Genomic DNA, 24,637 nt, shown 5'->3' with positions numbered 1-24,637 from the left:
TATTTTTTATTACATAATATTTTTCTTTCCTTCCTTCCTTCCTTCCTTCCTTCCTTCCTTCCTTCCTTCCTTCCTTCCTTCCTTCCTTCTTTCTTTCTCTCTTTCTAGACAGAGTCTCACTCACTCTGTCATCCAGGCTGAAGTGCAGTAACACGATCTCGGCTCACTGCAACTTAGGCCTCTCGGGTTCAAGCAGTTCTGCCTCAGCTTCCTGTGACTACAGGCGCCCACCACCACGCCCGGCTTGTTTTTGTATTTTTAGTAGAGACGGGGTTTCGCCATGTTGGCCAGGCTGGTCTTAAACTCCTGACCTCAAGTGATCAGCCTGCCTCAGCCTCACAAAATGCTGGGATTACAGGAATAAGCCACCATGCCTGGTCACTTTTTTCCTCCTGATTTAAAAATAAACTAAAATCAAAACATTTTTACAATACTTTTAAGAGTCCATAAAAATGCTTTGATTTTAGTTTATTTTTAAATCAGGAGGAAAAAAGTGGCCGGGCGCTGTGGCTCATCCCTGTAATCCCAGCACTTTGGGTGGCCAAGGTCGGTGGATCACCTGAGGTTAGGAGTTCGAGACCAGGCTGGCCAACATGGCAAAACCCCATTTCTACTAAAAATACAAAAAAAAAAAAAAAAAATAGCTGAGTGTGGTGGCAGGCACCTGTAATCCCAGCTAGTTGGGAAGCTGAGGCAGGGGAATCACTTGAACCCGGAAGGTGGAGGTTGCAGTGAGCTGAGATCTCACCATTGCACTCCAACCTGGGCAAAAGAGCAAGACTCTGTTTCAAAAAAAAAAAAAGTATTGTAGGCCCATAGGCGCTGTGCCTACCTTGCCTCAAGGGAGGGTCAGCTTTGCTGAATTGTCCTATAAAGTCAGAAACAACCAACACATGTTCCATGCAAGGACTGGTCCTATTCCTATCAATCTTCATCCCTGCCACAACCAACACACACACACACACACGCACGTGCGCGCACACACACACACACTTTTTACATTGAAATGAAATCCTTTAAAGTTGTCTCTTCAGGAAATAGCACTTTGATTCTAGTGATACTGCCATGACTGAAGTTTTTCTAAGAGCTAAATTTGGAGACCTAAGCTGAAAATATTACATTTATGATTTGTTTTTAAAACAGAACTCTCTTGATGAAAATTATATTTTAGCTACAAGAGAAGGATTTGATTTTTAAAGTATTAAACTTTGAAAAAGCCTAAGTGTAAACTTGGATATTGTATTATATGTGTTTGTTTAAAGGATCTTTTTTAAACAAAAAAATCAAAGGTCACTTAGCGAAATGGTTATAAAACTAAGCTTGCAACCCTCTGCTAAATAATAAATATGTTTTATTGCTGAGTGAATAACTTAGAATTATATTTGTCCATTCACCAGAAACAAACAGTATCTACTCTACTTTTCTTGCAGTATATTCTTTCTGTAAGCAGAGAAAATCTAAACAAGGATCTATTGACTGGTAAGTCTAATGTTTGATTCACCAGTTGTCATTTTGAGTAAAGCACATGACACTAATCTTGTCATATGATTTATTGGATTTGTTTGCTGCTCCTTTTTATGGGTTATGAAGAGCAAGACTATGTACACTACAAAGTCCTTCTTGAAGCTAGGTATGATAGCTCATGCCTGTAATCCCAGCACTCTGAAAGGCTGAGGCCAGGATCGCTTGAGCCCAGGAATTTGAGACCAGCCTGGGCAACATGGAGAGACCCTATCACTACAAAGAATAAAAAATTAGCTGGGTGTAGAAGCGTGTACCTATAGTCCCAGCTACTCAAGAGCCTGAGGTGGAAGGATCACTTGAGCCAGGGAGGTCGAGGCTACAGTGAGATATGAGTGATGTGATTGTGCCACTGCACTCCCAGCCTGGGCAACAGAGCGAGACCCTGTCTCAAAAAAATGAAATAAACGAAGTCCTTCCTGAAAATATCAATTGCCTAAAGTTTTTAGAGACAAAGTCTTGCTGTCACCCAGACTGATGTGCCGTGGTGCAATCATGGCTCACTGTAACTTCGAAATCCTGTGCTCAAGCTATCTTCCCACCTTGGCCACCCGAGAAGCTGGGACTACAGGCACATGCTACCACATACGACCAATTTTTTTACATTTTTTTTTAAAGGCAGAGTCTTTCTATGTTGTCCAGGTTGGTCTTGAACTCCTGGCTCAAGTGATTCTCCCACCTCAGACTCCAGAGTAGCTGGGATTACGGGTGCTAGCACCCACTTCACTGACAATTCTCTGAATCGAAATCATTTGTTCAACATATACTGAATCCCTATGGTCTCCTAGGCACTGAGTGAATGAGTGTTCACGCTGATGAAGAACTCACACTCTAATGGAACGACAGATAAACTCAAACAATTTGCAAAGTGACACAATTAGATTTGCCTTTTGGGCCAGGCGTGGTGGCTCACGCCTGTAATCCCAGCACATTGGGAGGCCGAGGCAGGCAGATCACAAGGTCAGGAGTTTGAGACCAGCCTGGCCAATATGGTGAAACCCTGTATCTACTAAAAATACAAAAAGAAAAAAAAATTAGCTGAGTGTGGTGGCACATGCCTGTAATCCCAGCTACTCGGGAGGCTGAGGCAGGAGAATTGCTTGAACCCAGGAGGTGGAGGTTGCAGTGAGCCGAGATCATGCCACTGCACTCCAGCCTGGCTGACAGAGCGAGACTCAGTCCCAATAAAATAATAATAATAATAATAATAATAATAATAAAGATTTGTCTTTTAGAGAGATGAAAAGCCATAGTGTGAAGACTGAGAAAGGGTTGCAATCTTCAAGGCATTTCCATAATCTCTGGGCACAGAAGGGCCCAAGAATAAAGCTATAGTAATGTGGCTGGAGAGTAGAGTATAGATTCATGATATTTGTAAGAGAACAAATCGAGACATAGGGGATATAGAAAGTTGAGAAAAAAAAGGTGTAAATAGAACCCTGAAGTTGTGAATTTGTGTAACTAAAAAAAGCCTACCTATTCATGGAAAAGCCACTGGATTACAAATTAAATTTGTAGTTTGCATAGTCGATCCAGTCACACCCCACGTATCCCTTACTAAGTTTAGGCCTACACTGTAGTTGCTTTTCCTCCCTTCAGCATTTGTATTAAACAGATTTATTCCCAGCAAAGCATGCCACTTAATATTTCTACCGTCTTTTAAACTAGTCCCTCGTGATGGAGCCCAGTAGACTCTGATTTTTCAACAGAGACTGTACATGATTTATCTTTGTTTCTCCACAATCTCCTCAATATATCTACTGAATGTAATTGAATCAAATGGGATTAAACTGGGAGGAGGAGGCCTATGAGGAATTTCACTTTAGTTGATTCACCAGATACAAGAAAGAGGGTTTAGTATTATTACTAATTGTATTTCTTTAGTTATATTTGTCAGACTGCCTTTTGGATGGGTAGATGGGTGTAGTAGAGCCAGTTTGCTAGGTATATTCAGGTTGATCTCAAGAAAGCAAATGAACCAGCCGGGTGCGGTGGCTCACATCTGTAATCCCAGCACCTTGGTAGGCTGAGGAGGGAGCATGGCTCAAGCCCAGGAGTATAATTGCATCACTGCATTCCAGCCCTGGTCCACAGAGCAAGACATCAACTCTAAAAAATCAAAACAAAACAACAACAAGAAAACTCCACAAAACAGCTTTTACAAAAAGCAGTACAGCAGACCTATGACACTCTTTCAAAAATCCTCTCAATCTATCAAGATAAAACTAATAGCAAACATTCATCGAAGCACCAAGCTGTATCTTAAGTGTTTTACATGCATAGATTTGCATAACCCTTCCAACAACTCTATGAGGGGGAAATTACTTTTATTTCCGTTTTATAGATGGTGAAATGGAGGCTTAGAGAGCTTGGATCACACTGTTAGTAAGTGGTAGAATCTGGATTTAAATTTGAGTCTGTTTATTCCAAAGCCCATGCTTTTAATTATTATGACTTCTGCCTCCAATATTATATATAAAACATCTGCTAATACTAAGGAACTTAAAACACGGGAAAGGTACAATCTTGGTGTACACACCAGAAGTTCCCCAAATTGTCTTTCATTAGGAATGTGCTGCATGGCACACAATTTCATAAATGCCATAAATACATCAATAAAATGAACGCTGAATCTCTTCACTCTTAAACTTTGTTGGGCATATAAAGTTTGTTCTTTCTTTACGAGGCATCAAATGTGGGAGGTTTTCATTCCACACATTTAATCAATTGTAAATTCTCATTTCTCCCTAACTGCACAAACTCCTCTCTGAAAACATTGTTGCTACATGATTTCCCTACGTCGGCATTTCATGGGGGATTGTTTCACGGTTCATCCGCTATTCTGTGAGATGTTAATAATTATTAAGCCAAAGCAAACAGACAAAGGATGTGTGGCCAAATAAGTCTGACAAACCCTGCATCAAACAAGTTTTCAGTCTTTTCTCTTATAGTACTTCTCAGGGCTTTTATTATATTCTTGGTCTGCATTGTGGATCTTCCAGAGCAGCACAGTCCAACATGTGGCCACAAATACCAGGCACGTGTATACTTTTCCAATTTATGCTAACCATGTTAAAAAAAAAAAAAAAAGAAGCAGGTGGTGTTATGTTTAATAAGATATTTTAACCTAGGCCAGGCGCAGTGGCTCACACCTGTAATCCCAGCACTCTGGGAGGCCGAAGGGGGTGGATCACCTGAGGCCAGGAGTTGGAGACCAGCCTGGTGAACATGGTGAAACCCTATCTCTACTAAAAATATAAAACTTAGCTGGGCGTGTTGGTGGGCACCTGTAATCCCAGTTACTCAGGAGAATCTCTGGAATCCTGGAGGCGGAGGCTGCAGTGAGCTGAGATCATGCCATTGCACTCCATCCTGGGCGACAAGAGTGAAACTCTGTCTCAGAAAAAAAAAAAGATATTTTAACCTAATATATCCAAAATATTATTTCAATATGTAATCAATATCAGAAAGTTATTCACTGTCATTCTTTTTATATATACTTGTTCTAATTTGCCAAAATCCAATACAGGCAACACATCTCAATTTAGGATAGCCACACTCCAAGCACTCAAACACTACATGTGGCTGGACACCAGGGCAGCACAGCCCAAGACAGAGTATTCAGCATTACTCTAGTCTTTGGCAACGGAACAGTTTTTTTAGGGAGTATATCCCAGGACTAACGTTCTACAAAAAATTACTTAGGATGCAAAATACTATATACTTATGTAAAAAATAAACATAATTTTTTAAAAAGGTTTTTTCACAAAGACATGTTATGTTTCTAAAATATATCCTTGGTATATCAGGTCAATTCTGATTACTTCAAAGTTATTTGCCAAACTACTTCTTATACATAGATGAATTTCTTTGGTTTAGGGTCTCTCAGATTTTGCAAGAAAGTTAAAATCTTCAAACCCCAAATCAAACCGAAACAAAAAAGAGTAAAATAAGACAAGATTGAGATGAAGAGAGGAGATAAGTACAGGCAGGAATAGAACTCCTGCCTTATTTTCCCCATTTTTTTCAAATTCAACATTCTTTTTATTTACGTTTTTGACATATAAAAACTGTACATAATTAATGTATACAACTTGATGAGTTTGGTCCTTAATTTTTTCACTTTGTGTGATCTCAGGCATTTTACCTTTACTTCCAGAATCTTAGTTACTCCCTTTTTAAGAAGAAGGATATTGAACTAAATCATCTCTGAGGTCTATTCCAGCTCTAACACCTGTATTCTGATTTATACCTTTAAGAACTATAAATAGGCTATATTTATAGATGAATACATGAGCATTAATAGGGACAAAATCACATTTTACTGTTGTAACAAGGGCATAATTAATAGTTCATAAATTGAAATTCACTCAATTCTCTAGAGTGCTAGCAGGCAGAACAGAAAATTACGAAAATAATTTGTTTCAGTTTATTGAGAGGTTTCAAAGCTTCTTACTCATTTTCCCCCTCACTATTCCAGTGTTTGATTTCAAAGAGATTTAAAATCAACAATCTCTATTTGTGACAACTTCAATCAGCATTCCAGAAAACTAGCTAAAAAGAGATAGAGAGACATGCGTAATATGAGGAAAGGAGTTTGACTGAATATTTCCAGTCACAACAAAGCCTCGGATTAGAGGCGACTTCTGAAATATGTGATGCTTGCTTCTTTCCCAGGGTGCTAATAATTACAGCAATGCAAGAGTTTGCACAATGGAATCAGCTGGATGTTTTCTTTTTGAGATGAGGATAATTGATTTTTATTCATCTGTTTCACTACCAAATTATACTGAAATAGTTACCAAACAGTTGTCAAATTACCATTTAAGTGAACTTATTTTTACATTGTTATGAATAAAATTCTCTACCATACTGTTCCCAGAAAACAATTACTATTTCAATTTGATTAAGTGAAGTAAGAATTGAGATTTCATTTCTGTTTGCCTCTTTCTCCATTTCCTCAGCTGCTGAGAAATACCCCAATGTGAAAATGCACTTTAACCACAGGCTGTTGAAATGTAATCCAGAGGAAGGAATGATCACAGTGCTTGGGTAACTACGGGTCAGGTTTTGGACTTCAGAGGTGAAAGCTGGGAGTGGAGAATTGTATCTGCAAACTTTGTTCTTTGGCTCTTTTGAAAGAGTTAAAAGATTATTGAAAGGATCATCCAAATAGTTTCTAGATTCAAGGAATTTTAGATTGCAAATAGGCCCTGATGGCCATCTGAACACCAGTGCCAATAATTCTTAATTCTCACACTTGCTCACCTTCCTACTGTACTGTATTCCACACTGGTGACTCTAATGTGCTTCAAACTCTCTCCTCTCTCAAATGTACGTGACCCTCCACTGCTCTCCTCCTGTTCTCTTTCCAGGTGCTATTTCTCTGCCTTTCCTTGGATGATTCTATTTCCTCTAAGGTTCCAAGCCTCATATCCCACTCTTGCGATATGCTATGGATCCACACTCATGGGTTCAACAACCACATCTCTAAGATGAACATTTCCAGTCCAAGCCTCTTTCTTCATTCTAAATCCTTATAGAAGCTCAAATCAATTTATGTTAACTTCTCATCAAACATCCTTGCTGGAACATCTTGCCATTATCTCAAACATATCTAAAACCTTGATCACCTACTTCTCCCAAATCACATCCCATTCCTGACTTCCCCAGAACTAATGCCTGAATAATTAGAATCATTCACGATGTGTTCTTTCCCCTGTCCTCTCCCATTAAATCTATAACACTCCCCAGTCTCTCCTACTTTCTACTGGCTTCAGAGTCTCTCTTCCTCCTTCTAGCTGCAGGACAGTACTTCCGGCTCTCATTCCTGCACATGTAATATAATGTGTTGCCATCACCTCATCCCTGTTTTCTGCTCCCTTTGGCATTCTGCCTTCTCTTCAAACTGCCAAGGAAGTTTTCTTAAATTGCAACTCTTCATACATCATTCCCCTAATAGATAATTTCAGTTTCCCTTTTGCCAGAATAATGTTTTAAAATCTTTTATCTTAACATTCAAGATTCTCTTCTTTTCCCCTTCCTTTCTCTCCCTACCTTGTATTCTTTTCTTAAGCTTATCTTCTAATACCTGTGCTCAAGCCAAATGTATTGTTCTTAGAAAATCCTGTGGTTATTCATACATTCATTCAGACACTTGGAACACTTGCCCTGTTTTCAAGATTCTCCTCCTTCATGCAGAAATCTCAAATCCTGTCACACTTCTGTGGCCTACCATGTCTTTATTAATCAATATGGTGTTGTGCTATTCTCATAAGCAAACTTATGACTGGGACAAGTGTTTTCATGTAAATGTTACATCTATTAACTCAAAGCTCCAAGTCAAACATGTGAAAGTGAGCTTTCTAAGTTATCTATGGAGCCACTACTTCTCATACCCAGAGGTGCATCATCATTTTCACCACTAGACATATTTTTCTTTTGGATGTTTTGTTCTATTTTTCAGATCTGACAAAGTTCCCAAAGATGTCACTTGTGACCTCATTGTAGGATGTGATGGAGCCTATTCAACTGTCAGATCTCACCTGATGAAGAAACCTCGCTTTGATTACAGTCAGCAGTACATTCCTCACGGGTACATGGAGTTGACTATTCCACCTAAGAATGGAGATGTAAGTCCTTGCCCTTTCTCAACCCCTTCCCACAACCCTTGCTCCATGAGCGTGAATGCGTATTCTAGTGCAGTGGTTCTCAGCAGCATGTCTTGATCCATTTTGAGGCCTATCACAAGAACTTTGTAATGAATAATAAATGGGATGCATGGGTATCTTTTTAACAACACTATTCTCAGTCCTTTCGTGTTTGATATGCTTTCTGGAGTGAAAAAGAAAGGAGCAGTCTGGGCGCAGTGGCTCATGCCTGTAATCCCAGCAATTTGGGAGGCCAAGGCAGGAGGATCGCTTGAACCCAAGAGATCAAGACCAACCTGGGCCACATAGGGAGACTCTGTCTCTGTAAAAAATACAAAAATTAGCCAGGGATGGTGGCACACGCCTGTGGTCCCAGCTACTCGTGAGGCTGAGGTGGAAGGATTGCTTGAGCCTGGGAGGTCAAGGCTGCAGTGAGCCGAGATCATGCCACTGCACTCTATCCTGAGCAACATAGCCCAATCCTGTCTGGGAATGGAAGGGAAGGGAAGAAGGGAAGGGGAGGGGAGGGGAGGGGAGGGAAGGGAAGGGAAGGGAAGGGAAGGGAAGGGAAGGGAAGGGAAGAAGGGAGAAGTTACAACCCTCCTATTGGAAACACATAAAGGATTTGAATAATATCATTTGTCTATGTTCTCTTGGGAGAAAAAAACAGGTTGATGATGAATCCTTCAGTATACTGACAATCCAGGGTTCTTATAACCATGATTAAATCAAATAATAGTTATTAAATAAAATGACTAGAAAATTGTTGTAAAGTGATTTCTATTGTGTTTTTCTCATTTCCTGGTTAAACCATATGTGACTGGAGGCAAATAAGTGGTATGTAATGTTTTCATGTTGTCATAAGCAAATAAGTGTAGGAACTTGTTAAGAAAAAAATGCTAACAGAAACAATAAGGATATTGGCTTATAAGTATGGATATGCAAACAACATTAAATACTTGATTTGCATATAAAGCATACATTTTTAAGATGCTGATTTAATCTATCCTCTTAAATCCAGACAAGTGTAAAATAGCTAGTCAATATGGGATAGTGTTGTTAAATACTAAATATCAGCCAGTAAAACCCATATTTTCACATTTCATTACCTTTCTGTTTCATCCTCATGGTCAAAATGTATTTGCTAATTTTTTAGTGCTTATTGTACTGGTTTTCAGATAGCTTCTGCTCTCATGGCCCAGAATCTGATAACTCTGGATATAGGATAACAGAATTCTGTTGAAAAATTGTTCCAGACTTAAGAAGAACTGTGCTTGCTAAAGTAGATTTAAGAAAGCCCTTTATTTTCTAGGTATACATAATAAATAGTAATAATTGATGGTTTTAAAAAATGTCTCCACTCTTTTAAGAACATTGTTTAGGCATGGCAATGTGACTCAGACATGGGAGCATTTTGACAGGGCCCAAAAACAAGCTTATGAGACTTTCTCTATTTTTCTTTGTGTCTTTTTTTTCTTTTGTTCTTCATGTAATGTATGAAATAGACACTTGCACTCTTCCGATGGTTGGAGCTGGGGGCAAGAGATTGGGTAAATGGCTTTCTACCACTAGTATTACTGTTAAAGCGAAGTAATTGCTTTTCATATGTATTCCTCTTGCCTATTGGACTGCACTGTAAGGTCAAGAGTTATGCACGTACTCATTTCTGTGTCTGTGTGTTGGGCTTTCTTTGGGAGTCTGAGGCTAAAAAAACAAGGAAGACACAGTCCCTTCACCTAAGACACAAATAACTATGATACAGTGTAAAAATGTTAGCTCCAAGACTATGCTGTTTTTTCGGTATTCTTACTATGTAAGCTATACATGGAAGGTGCTCTCAAAACATCTGTAGAAAATAATACAAATTTGAAATAATTGGAAAATTGATTGCATATTTCTATGTATATAATACCCCTGGGAACCTTCAAAACTGTGGGTCACTTGGGTCTTTGGGTCAATTGATCTATCCAAGCAATTAATACTTATTCAGGCTATCATTTGTATTAATAGTAATTACAGAGGACCCACTAAAGAAATAAGACTCTTCTCTATTATTTATGTTATAGGAAACAAACGATAAGAAGCTTGTTTCTAAAATTTTGGTTTGGCTCATGAAATTTAAATGTAAGACCTTTCTGTCCAGTATAGATAAGTTCTGAAATAAGGCAAAAGATAAAGTAAAAAATATATATATAAATATATAATGTATGTGCATACATTATATACACGTGCATATACACACGTACACATCTAGATATGTACATGTGTGTGTACATATATATCAGGTATAATTATACCAGCTATGATTCAACATTTGAGAACATAAGATGTTCTCTCTCTGTCTTTTTCCTTAGATATACACACACACGCACGTATTCTGAAATCTTGAAATATACCTGATATCAAAAACCTACCTAAGGTTGAGTTTATAAAGACAGAACACAAAGTGTTTTCTAAGACAACTTCTATTTTATGTAGCAATAGATGTGCATATCATCATGTAGATGCTACTGGTTTTAATTACTGTGGAAACTATTATAAAGCTGAGTCCGTTTTATAGGTTTGCTATATGAATGCACTAATCAATCATATATTCTTTTTTCTGCAGTATGCCATGGAACCTAATTATCTGCATATTTGGCCTAGAAATACCTTTATGATGATTGCACTTCCTAACATGGTAGTATAGAATTTTTTATCAACTGTAATTTTGCATTTGTAATTAATGTTGTTTATTTACTTACATTTGTACTTAGAATATATATACCTAATTGATCTCTTCATTGTTTAATCCATTTAGTGATTATAGCTTTGAAACTTTGGGATTACTGAGGAAAAATCTGAAGGATTTCCAATTATTTACTTTGGAAAGGAGATTTAACTTACATGAATGGATAACAAGAGTTTATGTGTGGTGGTGCCTGTCATCTCCACTAAAGACAATTTAGGAGGAAACAGCCCTTCCAGTAAAGCCAAAGAGATTTAAGTTATCTATCAGGAAGTGATTCAGCCTTTAAGGTCTGTAGTACATTGGAATATGCATTATCAAAAGACAGCATGGGGATGGGCGCAGCGGCTCACACCTGTAATACCAGCACTTTGGGAGGCCAAAGCGGGAGGATTGCTTGAGCTCAGGAGTTCAAGACTGATGTGGCCAACATAGCAAGACCTTGCCTCTACTAAAAAAAATAAATAAATAAAAATGCCAGGCATGGTGACACGTGCATCCCCAACTACTCAGGAGGCTGAGGTGGGAGGATTGCTTGAGCCCCGAAGATGGAGGCTGCAGTAAGCCGTGATCATCCCATTGCATTCCAGCCTGGACAACAAAGCAAGACCCTGTTTCAAAAAAAAAGAGAGCATGGCTTTTCTTTCATTAGACCCTAGAGACTTTTTTCCTAGGTAGATATAGCTGTTTCTCTGGTTGGGGTCTTTTTTGTTTCTGTTGGTGTCTGTCCTGGGGTCCAGGGCCTAGTAATACAATCCTAAAAGGAAGAAAAAGAGATGTCAAATCTAACCAACCTATTAGTAATTTAAAGACTGTAGGCTGGGTGTGATGGCTCATGCCTGTAATCCCAGCACTTTGGGAGGCCGAGGTGGGTGGATCACCTGAGGTCAGGAGTTCCAGACCAACCTGCCCAACATGGAGAAACTCTGTCTTTACTAAAAATACAAAAAATTAGCCGGGTGTGGTGGTGGGTGCCTGTAGTCCCAGCTACTCAGGAGGCTGAGGCAGGAGAATCGCTTGAACCTGGGAGGCAGAGGTTGCGGTGAGCTGAGATTGCCCCACAGCACTCCGGCCTGGGCAACAGAGTGAGACTCTATCTCAAAAAGAAAAAGAAAAAAGAGTGTAGTATTTGCTGTGTGAAAATGGAGAGTTTACAATATAGAAATTGTCCGAATAATCAAAGAAGCTGGAGAGCACCCCTGGGACTTGGCAGAGCTTTTCTTTGGGAGCAGGGGAACAAAGTGACAGTGCCTTTCCTGTCTGCTTGGACATTCCTTCCAAAAGCTCCCTGGTCACAGCAAGAAGTCTTGTGATTTCGGGAGCCACCTAGTGCCAGCGTCACTTGGCCCCCATCCCCTTTCACTCTGTTTCTCTTCTTCTCACAGGACAAATCATTCACATGTACTTTGTTCATGCCCTTTGAAGAGTTTGAAAAACTTCTAACCAGTAATGACGTGGTAGATTTCTTCCAGAAATACTTTCCGGATGCCATCCCTCTAATTGGAGAGTAAGTTGCAAGATGTGCCTTTTGCTCCATTTGTTTTAATTATTCCAAATTCAAATAAAGGTTATGCACCTGATTTCAGTTTGGGTTAAACACGATGGATCATGCAGTAACCTGGACAGAAACCTACATTAGAGCAAAAGTCTAAGTGGATATTGTGCTGTGAGCAGGAATTCTGAAAAACACCCTTGCCGTGGCCAGTTCCTCCGGGAAAGATGAGCCACCAATGTCCCGAGGCTTTTGTGCATCTTATGCAGGCTCCTCAGGCTCCTTGGGGCTTGGTGTGCCACAGGAACTGGCTGAACTTTTTTCTACTGGTAGATACACAAATCTTTGGCACAGCAGATACATCCGGCAGCCTCAGATCTTGGATCCTACACTTACTAGACACGTAAGCTTTCCCATATTCCACTCGTGGGAAAAGGTTGATAAATAATAGAACCTATCCCAAAGGGTTGTCATGAGGACTAAATGAGATCGTGTCTATAAATCATTCAGCACAAGGCTTAGCGCATATTAAGTTGTCTCTCTAGACACCTCCAATGATGTCTTCATGAAGGCAGCGCAATGCTACAGACAGCATGCCTTAGTCAGTTCAGTGAGCCATAATAAAACTACCATAGACTCGGTGGCTTATACATGACAGAAATGTATTGCTCGCAGTTCTAAAGGCTGAGAAGTGTAAGATCAAGGCACTAGCAGATTCGGTGTCTGGTGACGCCCCACTTCTTGGTTCATAGATGACAGTCTTTTTGCTGTGTCTTCACATGCTGGAAGGGGCATGGGATCTCTCTGGGGTCCCTTTTATAAAAGCACTAATCCCACTAATGGGGGATCCACTCCCAAGACCTAATCACCACCCAAAGGCCCCATCTCCAAATACCATCACATTGGAGATTAGGATTCCAACAAAGGAATGTTAGGGGAGCATAAACATTCAGTCTATAGCAGAGCAAGGTTTTCACACTGCTTCTGCCCCTTACCTCCCTGAGTTTCACCTTTAAAATGGGTATCTACCATGGGGCATTTGTGAAAATTAAATGAGCTAATTATGTAAAAGGGATAACCCACTGCTGGCCCATAGCAGGTCTTTTAAAAATTGCTAGTCACTTCCTTCCCTGAAGACTAATTTAGTCTCTATGGATCTCACCTTCTCCAACTGTGAAAAGAAATCTCTGCACACCAGAATTAGACCTTGTGTACCTTCAAACTGGTTTCATGGCTATCTTTTGCCTTTCCAGCCAGATTTAAGATTCTTGAGGCTAGGTACCATTTGTCTACTTAGAGCTTCCTCAACTCTTCTACAGATGCTTTACAAATATTAGGGTTTTTGTTTGTTTTTTATTATAAGCACCATGTTGTAAAATAAATCTCTTGAATTTATTCTTCCTGTCTAACTTAAAGTTTGTACCACTTGAACAAATTATTCCCATCCCCCAAATGCTAGTTTTATTACTGTTATCTATTTCCAAATACATAAAGATTCACATTAATTTCAATTTTGGTTTATTGTCTTCTAATCAAATGCACAGTAGCATTTGCTCAATTTTTTTATGGAAACCTAAAATACACTGCTGTATTTGAAAATCTCATGGCCCAGGTGCATGATAACAAAGTTTTAATAATATATGATACAGAAATATTTAAATTATTCAAATACAGCCAAACTTTTATTTTTAATGTGATTAACATTGTTGCAGACCAAGAAGGTAATTAGAATAATGGAATTTTAGGACTGGAAAAACTTCAGTTTTTCCCTTTTCTGTTTTCTTCTTGGCATTCTTGTTTTTCAACAAAACTTCGTGATAGTTAATTTAGTAAACCTGAAAGAATTTAGCAGGATTTAATACCTGATTTGATGTCTTTATATTCGGATTCTTTTCCTTTGAAGGAAACTCCTAGTGCAAGATTTCTTCCTGTTGCCTGCCCAGCCCATGATATCTGTAAAGTGCTCTTCATTTCACTTGAAATCTCACTGTGTACTGCTGGGAGATGCAGCTCATGCTATAGTGCCGTTTTTTGGGCAAGGAATGAATGCGGTAAGTTCCTTTTCCCTAGGTAAGTCCCTGAAATACTTCTGGGTCAGTCTCAGCTAACAAGTCTTACGTAAAAAATATGTCTAAGACTATCCCCACATAATCCCTGAAAGCACAATCAAGTCAGCAATCATACCAGCAGTGTAGCTAGATTGATCACTCTAATCAGAATTTGGTTTAATCAATCCAGTTATCCATAGCAGAAAAAAGCAGAAAGCATAACGCACTCATCCCTTGGTATCACCAAGGGATCAGCTCCAGGACCCCTGTGGATACAAAAATCCATGGATGCTCATGTCCCTGTTGTAAAATGGCATAGTTTTTGTATATAACCTACAGAGAATCTCCCGTATCCATTTTTACATCTAATTTTTTAAAATTTTTTAATTATTATGGATATATACTAGTTTTATATATTTATGTGATACATGCAATATTTTGATTCAGGAATACAATGTATATGACCATGTCAGGGTAATTAGGGTATCTGTCACCTCAAGCATTTATCATTTCTTTGTATTAGAAACACCCCAATTCCTCTCTTTTAGTGATTTTAAAACATATAATAAATTATTGTTAACCACATTCACCCTATTGTGATGCCAAATACTAGATCTTATTCATTCTATCTAACTATTTTTGTATCCATTAACTATCTCCACTTTACACTTCCACCCTACTACCATTCCCAGTCTCTGGGGAGCATCATTCTATCTCCATAAGTTTAATTTTTATAGCTCCCTCATATGAGTAAAAAAGAATGTGATAATTTTCTTTATGTGCCTGGTTTATTTCACTAACGTCTTCTGGTTCCATCCATGTTGTTGCAAATGATGGCATTTCATTCTTTTTTCATAGCTGAATAATATTCAATTGTGAATATGTACTACATTTTCCTTATCCATTCATCCATTGATGGACACTTAGGTTGATTCTATATCTTTGCTACTGTGAATAATGCTGCAATAAACATGGGAGTGCAGATATCTCTTCAATATACTGATGTTCTTTCTTTTTGCATATTTACCCAGCAGTGGGATTGCTGCCATATATGGCAGTTTTATTTTTAGTTTGTTGAGGAACCTCCATGCTGTTTTCCATAGTGGTTGTACTAATTTATACTCCCACCAAACGAGAGTTCCCCTCTGTCCACATTCTCACCAGCATTCGTTATCACTTGTCTTTCAGATCAAAGCCATTATAACTGAAGTGAGATAATATCATTGTATATTTGATTTGCATTTCTCTGATAATTAGTGAAGTTTAGCAATTTTTCATATACCCACTGGCCATTTGTATGTCTTCTTTTGAGAAATGCCTACTCAGATATTATTTTTATTATTTTATTATTTTAATAATCAGGTATTATCTTCTTTGAGAAATGCCGACTCAGATATTACCAATTTTAAAACATCCATTTTTAAATTGGATTATTCGTTATCTTCTGACTGAGTTTGAGCTTCTTATATATTCTGATTATTAATCCCTTGTCAGATGGGTAGTTTGCAAATATTTTACTTTGTTCTGTGGGTTGTCTCTTCACTTTGTTAATTGTTTCTTTTGCTTTGCAGAAACTTTTTTTTAGCTTAATATGATCCCATTTGTCCTATTTATTTCTGAGTTCTCTATTCTGTTCCAAAGGTCTATGTGTCTGTTTTTTGCTTTGGCTGCCTGTGTTTTTGAGGTCTTACTTAGAAAATTTTTGCCCAGACCACTGTCTTGGACTGTTTCTTCAATGTTTTCCTCTGCTAGTTTCATAGTTTTCACTCTTAGATTTGTCTTTAATCCACTTTCATTTTATTTTTGTATATAGTGAAAGATAGTGGTCTAGTTTCATTCTTCAGCATATGGATATCTAGTTTTCCCAGCACCATTTATTGAAGAGACTGTCTTTTCCCCAATGTGTATGTTCTTGGCACCTTTGCTAAAATTGAGTCAACGCTAAAATTGAATGTGGATATATTACTGGGTTCTCTATTCTGTTCCATTGGTCAATGTGTCTGTCTTTATGCCAGTACCATGATGTTTTGGTTACTTTAGCTTTGTAGTAGAATTTGAAGTCAGGTAATGTGATGCCTCCAGTTTTGTTCTTTTTGCTCAGGATGGCTTTGGCTATTCTGTGTCTTTTGTGATTTCATATACATTTTAGGATTATTCTTTCTATTTCTGTGAAGAATGACACTGGTATTTTTATAGGTATTGCATTAAGTCTGTAGATTGCCTTGGGTAATATGGACATTTTAACAATATTGATCCTTCTAATCCATGAGCATGGAATATCTTTCCTTTTTTTGTGTCCTCTTCAATTTCTTTCATCAACGTTTTATAGTTTTCATTGTAGAGATCTTTCACTTCTCTGGTTAATTCCCGGGTATCTTACTTTATTTGTAATTATTGTAAATGAGATTACCTTCCTGGTTTCTTTTTCAGATTGTTTACTCTTGGCATATAGAATTGCTATTTATTTTTGTATGTTGATTTTGTATCCTGTAACTTTACTAAATTTGTTTATCAGTTCTAATAGTGTTTTTGGTGGAGTCTTTAGGTTTTTGTAAACATAAGGTCATATTTTCTGCAAACTAGGATAATTTGACTTCTTCCTTTCCAATTTGGATGTTCTTTATTTCTTTCTCTTGTCTAAATGCTCTGGCTAGGACTTCCAGAACTACATTGCATAAAAATGGTGAAAATGGTCATTCTTGTCTTGTTCCATATTTTAGAGGAAAGGAAAGATTTTAAGTTTTTCCTCATTTTGTATGATACTAGCTGTGGTGTTGTCATATACAGCTTTTATCATGTTGAGATATATTCCTTCTATACCCAGTTTTTTGAGAATTTTTATCATGAAGGGATGTTGAATTCTACAGAATGCTTTTTCAGCATCAATTGAAATGATCATATGGTTTTTGTCTTTCATTCTGTTGATATGAGGTATCACTTTTATTGATTTGTATTTGTTGAACCATCCTTGCTACCCTGGGATGAATCCTGCTTAATCATAATGACTGATTTTTAATGTGTTATTGAATTGGGTTTGCTTGCATATTGTTGATAATCTTTGCATCTATGTTTATCAGAGATATTGGCATGCAGTTTCCTTTTTTTGTTACGTCTTTGTCTAGTTTTGGTATTATGGTAAGGCTGGCCTCTTAGAATTAGTTTAGAAGTATTCCTCCTCAATGTTTTGGAATAATTTGAGTAGGATTTATATTAGTTCCTTTTTTTTTTTTTTTTTGAGATGGAGTCTCGCTCTGTTGCCAGGCTGGAGTGCAGTGGTGCAATCTCTGCCCACTGCAACCTCCACCTCCCGGGTTTAAGTGATTCTCCTGCCTCAGCCTCCCCAGTAGCTGGGACTACAGGCACGTGCCACTACGCCCAGCTTATTTTTGGATTTTTAGTAGAGATGGGGTTTCACCATGTTGGCCAGGATGGTCTCGATCACTTGACCTTGTGATCTGCCCACCTCAGCCTTCCAAAGTGCTGAGATTACAGGCGTGAGCCACCATGCCCGGCCAATATTAGTTCCTTTTTGAATGTTTTGTAGAATTCAGCAATGAACCCATCAGGTCCTGGGCTTTTCTTTGATGGGAAACTTTTTATTACTGCTTCTATCTTGTTACTTGTTAATGGTGAAATTTCTTTATGATTCAATCTTGGTAAGTTGGTATGTGTCTAGGACTTTATTCATTTCTTCTGGATTTTCAAATGTATTAGCATGTGGTTGCTCATAATAGTCTCTAATGATCCTTTGAGTTTCTGTGGTATCAGTGTCTCCATTTTGACCTCTGATTTTATTTATTTGAGTCTTCTCTCCCTTTTCTGTGTCTAGCTAAAGGTTTGTTGATTTTGTTTATCTTTTTAAAAAACCAACTTTTTGTTTCATTGATCTTTTGTATTATATTTTAGCCTCAACTTCATTTTTGCTCTGATCTTTATTATTTTTTAAAGAAACTTTAAAAAATTCCTATTGAGATTATTTTCTTTTTAAATTAATGTATATATTTTATTTCAATAGCTTTTGGGGTACAAGTGTTTTTTGGTTACATTAACAAATTATATAGTGGTGAAGTCTGAGATTTTAGTGCATCTGTGACCTGAGTAGAGTACACTGTACCCAATATAGTTTTTTGTCACTCACTCCCCTCTCGTTCACCATTCTGAGTCACCAAAGCCCATTATATTACTCTGTATGCCTTTCTGTACTCATAATTTAGCTCCCACTTATAAGTGAGAACATACAGTATTTGATTTTCTATTCCTGAGTCATTTCACTTAAAATATTGGGCTCCAGCTCCATCCAAGTTGCTGCAAAAATATTATTTCATACTTTTTTACGGTTGAGTAGTATTCCATGGTGTATATATACCACATTTTCTTTATGCACTCATTGGTCAAGGGACACTTAGGTTGGTTCCATATCTTTACAATAGAGAATTGTCCTGCTATAAATATACACATGCAAGTGTCTTTTTTGGTACTGGTATTGTTTGTATTTTCGTACAGTTTGTATTTTTTGCTAATTTTTGTAGAGACGTTTTGCCCTGTTGCCCAGGCTGGTCTCGACCTGCTGTGCTCAAGGGATCTGCCCACCTTGGCCTCCCAAAGTCCTAGGATTACAGGCCTGAGCTACTGCGCCCAACCCATTTATTTATTTTTGTATTAGTTGCATTTGCTTTAGGAGTCTTAGCCATGAATTCTTTGCCTAGGCCAATGTCCAGAGGAGTTTCTCCTAGGTTATATTCTAGAATTTTTATGGTTTCAGGTCTTAGGTTTAAGTCTTTTATCCATCTTGAGTTTATTTTTGTGTAAAGTGAGAGACAGGGATTCAGTTTCATTCTTCTACATGTGGCTATCCAGTTTTCCCAGCAGCATTTATTAAATAGGGTGTCCTTGTCTCAATTTATGTTTCTGTATGCTTTATTGAAGATCAGTTGGTTGTACGTACTTGGCTTTATTTCTGGGTTATCTATTCTGTTCCATTGGTCTATCTGTCTACTTGTATATCAATACCATCCTATTTTGGTAACTATAGCCTTGTAGTATAATTTAAGGTCCAGTAATGTGATGCCTCCAGATTTGTTCTTTTTGCTATTTGGGCTCATTTTTTGTCCCCTGTGAGCCTTAGAATTGTTTTTGTTTTTTTCTAATTCTGTGAAAAACGATGTTGGTATTTTGATAGGAATTACATTGAATCTGTATATTGCTTTTGGGTAGTATGGTCATATTAACAATATTGTATCTTCCAATCCATGAACTTGGAATGGGTTTCCATTTGTTTGTGTCATCTATGATTTCTTTCAGCAGTGTTTTGTAGCTCTCTTTTTAGGGATCTTTCACCTCCTTGGTTAAGTATATTCCTAGGTATTTTATTTTATTTTGCAGCTGTGATAAAAGGGAATAAGCTCTTCATTTGATTCTCAGTTTGGTTGTTGTCAGTGTATAGCAACGCTACTGATTTTTGTACATTGATTTTATAACCTGAGTCTTTAATGAATTCATTTATAAAATCTGGGAGTCTTTTGAATGAGTCTTTAGGGTTTTCTAAGTATACAAACATATCATCAGCAAACATTGATCTTTGGACTTCCTTTTTGTCAGTTTGGATGTCCTTCATTTCCTTCTCCTGCCTGATTACTTTCTCTAGGACTTCCAGAACTATGTTGAATAAAAGTGATGAAAATGGGCATCCTTGCCTTGTTTCAGTTCTGAAGGGGAATTCTTCAGATTTTCCCCATTCAGTATGATGTTGGCTGTGGATTCATCATATATGGCTTTTATTATTTTGAGGTTAGTCCCTTCTATGCCTAGTTTGTTGAAGGTTTTTATCATAAAGTGATTCTGGATTTTATAGAATGCTTTTTCTGCAACTGTAGAGATGATCATATGGTTTTTGTTTTTAATTATGTTTATGTGATGTATCACATTTATTGACTTACATATGTTAAACCATTCCTGTATCCCTAGGATGAAATCCACTTGAACATAGTGTATTATCTTTTTGATGTGCTGTTGGATTTGGTTAGCTAGTATGTTGTTGAGGATTTTGCACTGATGTTCATCAGGGATGTTTGTTGGTAGTTTTCTTTCTTTGTTATGTCTTCTCCTTGTTTTGGTATCAGGATGATACTGGCTTCATAGAATGAGTTAGGGAGAATTCCCTCTGTCTCAGTCTTTTGGAATAGTTTCAGTAGGATTGGCACCAATTCTTTGAATGTCTGGTAAAATGCAACTGTGAGTCCTTCTGGTCCTGGGCTTTTATTTTTTGTTGACAATTGTTTTGATTACTGATTCAATCTCACTGCTTGTTATTGGTCCATTCAGGGTTTCTATTTCTTCCTTATTTAATCTAGAAGTTTTGTACATGTCTAGAAATTTATCCATTTCCTCTAGGTTTTCCAGTATGTATGCAAAAAGGTGTTCCTAGTAGTCTCAAAAGATCTTTTGTATTTTTGTGGTGTCCATTGTAATGTCTCCAGTTTCATTTCTAATTGAGCTTGTTTGAATCTTCTCTTATATTTTCTTGGTTAAACTAGCTAATGATCTATTGATTTTGATTCTCTTTTCAAAGAATCAACTTTTTGTCTTGTTGATCTTTTGTATTTTTTTATTTCAAATTCATTTAGTTCTCCTCTGATCTTTGTTTATTTCTTTTCTTCTGCTGACTTTGGGTTTAGTTTGTTCTTGTGTCTCTAGTTCCTTGAGGTGTCACATGATGTTGTCAATTTGTGATGTTTTTGAACTTTTTGATGTAGGCATTTAATGCTATAAACTTTCCTTTTAGGATTGTTTTTGCTGTAACCCAGAGGTTTTGATACGTTGTGTCACTATTATCATTTATTTCAAAGGATTTTGAAATTTCCATCTTGATTTCATTGTTAACCCCAAAATCATTCAAGAGAAGATTGTTTAATTTCCATGTATTTGTATAGTTTAGAGATTCCCTTTTGGAATTAATCTTGAGTTTAATTTTCCACTGTGGGCTGAGAAGATAACTGGATATGATTTTGATGTTTTAAAATTTATTGAGACTTGTTTTATGACCTACCATATGGTTTATCTTGAAGAATGTTCCATGTGCTGATGAGAAGAATGTACATTCTGCAGTTCTTGGATAGAATGTTCTGTAAATATCTGTTAGATCTATATTTTCTAGAATGTGGTTAATTCCATTGACAGCACTAGACAGATCATTGAGACTTCTGTCTCAATGGAGTGTTAAAGTCCCCACTATTACTGTGTTGCTTTCTACCTAATTTCCTAGATTTGGTACTAATTGTTTTATAAATTTAGGAGCTCCAGTGTTAGGTGCCTATAAGTTTAGGATTGTAATATCTACTTGTGGGATCAATCATTTTATCATTATGTAATGGCCTTCTTTGTCTTTTTTTTTAACTGTTGTTTTAAAGTCTGTTTTATCTGATATAATAGCTACCCCTGCTTGCTTTCAGTTTCCATTTGCATGGAGTATCTTTTTACACCCCTCTACCTTGAGTTTGTGTGAGTCCTATGTGTTAGGTGTGTCTCTTGAAGACAGCAGACACTTGGTTTCTGATGTTTTTATCCATTCTGACAATCTATATTTTTTAAGAGGAGAATTTCGACCATTTACGTTCAGCATTAGTATTGAGATGTGAGGTGCTGTTTCAGTCATCATGTTAATTGTTACCTAGATACTTTGTTTTCTTCATTGTGTTATGTTTTGTAGGCTCTGTGAGTTTTACATTTTCAAGAGTTTTTATACTGGTGCATATCAACCTTTTGTTTCAAGATTTAGAGCTCCTTTTAGCATTTCTTGTATGGCTCGTTAGGTAGTAAAAAATTCCCTCAGCATTTGTCTGAAAATGACTTTATCTCTCCTTCATTTATGAAACTAAGTTTTGCTGGATATAAAATTCTTGGGTGACAGTTATTCTGTTTAAGGAGGCTGAAGACAGGACCCCAGTCCTTGCTGACTTGTAAGATTTCTGCTGAGAAGTCTGCATTAGTTTTCCTTTATAAGTTACCTGATGCTTTTATCTCACTGCTCTTAGAATTATTTCCTTCATGTTGACTTTAGATAGCTTGATAACTATACACCTTGGTGATGTTCTTTTTGTAATGAATCTCCCAGGATTTCTTTGAGCTTCTTGTATTTGCATATCTCAATCTGTAGCAGGGTCAGAAAAGTATTCCCTCAAATTAGTTTCCAAACTTTTTACTTTCTCTTCTCCCTCAGGAACATCAAATATTCTTAGATTTGGCCATTTTACATAATCCCGTATTTCTCTGGGGCTTTGTTCATTTCTTTTGATTATATTTTCTTTATTTTTGTCTGATTGGGTTAATTCAAAAGCCTTGTCTTTGAGCTCTGAAATTCTTTCTTCTGCTTTCTCTAGCCTGTTGTTAAAATGTTCCACTGCATTTTGTAATTCCTTAAATGTGTCTTCCATTTCTAGAAATTCTGATTGTGTTTTCTGTAAAATATCTATCTCTTTAGGAAATTTTTCATTCATATTCTGAATGTTTTAAATTTCTTCATGTTGTTTTTCACCTTTCTCTGGCATCTTCTTGAGTAACTTAATAATGTTTTGACATCTTTATCTGGTATTTCAAAGATTTCATCTTGGTATAGATCCATTGCTGGAAAGCCAGTGTGATCTTTTGGGGTTGTTATAGAACCCTGTTTTGTCATATTACCGGAATTATTTTTCTGGTTCCTTCTAATTTGGGTAGGCTATTTCTTCTAATTATTTTTAAATTTATTTTTGATTCAACTGTGTTTTTCTTTCATTTCCTTTTTACCCTGTTAAGGATGTGATTTTAATATTTATAGTTTATTGTAGCCTAATTCGGCTCTTGGTGCTTTCAGAGTTGAAGACTCTGTGGGTTCCTTGGTTATGGAGAGTCTTTGTTTGATGACTGGCTTTCTCAGATGCTGGTTGTAGTAGCAATGTGCTTGGTGTGTGTACAAGTTCACGGTCTCCTATGGGGTTGGAATGGTAGAGATATTTTGAGGCTCATCTCGTTTCCCATGATGTGCACTTTTTTATTTATTTATTTTTTCCCCAGTATTTTATTTACTGAGTTGAATAGCTCAGGTTTCAGGCCAGTAGAGAAGGTATCCCTGGGCAGAAACTATTTATGGCTAAAGCAGGTGGGTAAATGCAATATGAAATGTTGGGCAGAGGCCCCAGCCTTGACAGAGGTGGTTGGGGGAGCTCTCAGTGAAACACACTGAAGTCTTTTCAGGGGAAATGGTGGGAGCCACCTCTCCCCTTTTCCTTCTGGCCTCCCCTGCCAGGCCAACTGGAAAGTGATCCACCTCCCAGATACATCCCTGACCCAGTGTTCTGGCTACTCAGATCAGACAGGCACCTCTTTCCATCTGCAGGAATGTTGATGTTCCAAGTAGAGAGGAGTTGTGACTCTCCCTCTTGTGCAAGCCTGAGCCTGAGGGGTGCTCCCTCATGTGGGGCGGCAGTCACCCTGAAGTGTTCCTGAATGGCTGTCTATAGGCCACCCTTACCAAACTTCCATGGGAGAAGCCCCATCCCCACTGTGTTTGCAGTGGTGGATGAGGAGGAAAACAAGTCCTCTTCTCCAAGACTCTTCATGAGCACCAGCGCTGCTTAACTATTGGGTTAGAACTGCAGACTTTTCTTGCTGAGCCCAGCACTGCAAACATGACTCTGATGAAATAAACTTCCCACCAGCAGAAAGATCTGGGACTCAAGTCCTGCTCTCCAGATTCTTTTGTCCCATGGCATGTTTCATTGATGTGGTACACTCCTCTTTCCCCTGGGAATAGGAGTCCCTGAGAGCTAGACTACTGTGAATGCTGTTGCTCGTCTAGGTCCAGCCACACAGTGGGGCTGCCACACTTGAGGCCACTGTGGGGAATGTCTGCAAGGGATCCAGTAATGTGACCTGCCCTTAAGTCTTCCAGCAGTGGGTACCAGTACCAGCTCAGATGGAGGGGAGTGACATAGACTCTGTGATTCCTTGGCTATAAATAGGCTTAGTGTGTTGGCTATTTCAAATGCTGGTTGTAGGAGTAATTAACTGGTCATGTGGACAGACTTAGAACTTCCTGGTTAGCCAGGGTGGTGTAGGTAATGGTGTGTATTAATCCGTTTTCATGCTGCTGATAAAGACATACCCAAGATTGGGTAATTTATAAAGAAAGAGAGGTTTGATGGATGCACAGTTTCATGTGGCT

General features: G+C 37.8%; 1 protein-coding gene across 1 annotated transcript in view; it reads left to right on the top strand.

Moving 5' to 3' along the window:
* KMO (kynurenine 3-monooxygenase) overlaps nt 1-24,637 on the top strand; it is a 62,430-nt gene that overhangs the window by 22,328 nt on the left and 15,465 nt on the right. Inside the window, exons 5-10 of the mRNA XM_003824529.6 lie at nt 1,431-1,479; nt 6,486-6,573; nt 7,988-8,153; nt 10,780-10,851; nt 12,285-12,406; nt 14,295-14,442. Coding sequence (XP_003824577.1) covers nt 1,431-1,479; nt 6,486-6,573; nt 7,988-8,153; nt 10,780-10,851; nt 12,285-12,406; nt 14,295-14,442 — 645 coding nt within the window. The remainder of the gene's footprint in view (nt 1-1,430; nt 1,480-6,485; nt 6,574-7,987; nt 8,154-10,779; nt 10,852-12,284; nt 12,407-14,294; nt 14,443-24,637) is intronic.

The sequence above is a fragment of the Pan paniscus genome, chromosome 1, assembly GCF_029289425.2.
Source record: "Pan paniscus chromosome 1, NHGRI_mPanPan1-v2.0_pri, whole genome shotgun sequence".
Taxonomy (NCBI): domain Eukaryota; kingdom Metazoa; phylum Chordata; class Mammalia; order Primates; family Hominidae; genus Pan; species Pan paniscus.
Note: the sequence above shows the minus strand (reverse complement) of the source record. Positions and strands in the feature narration are given on the sequence as shown.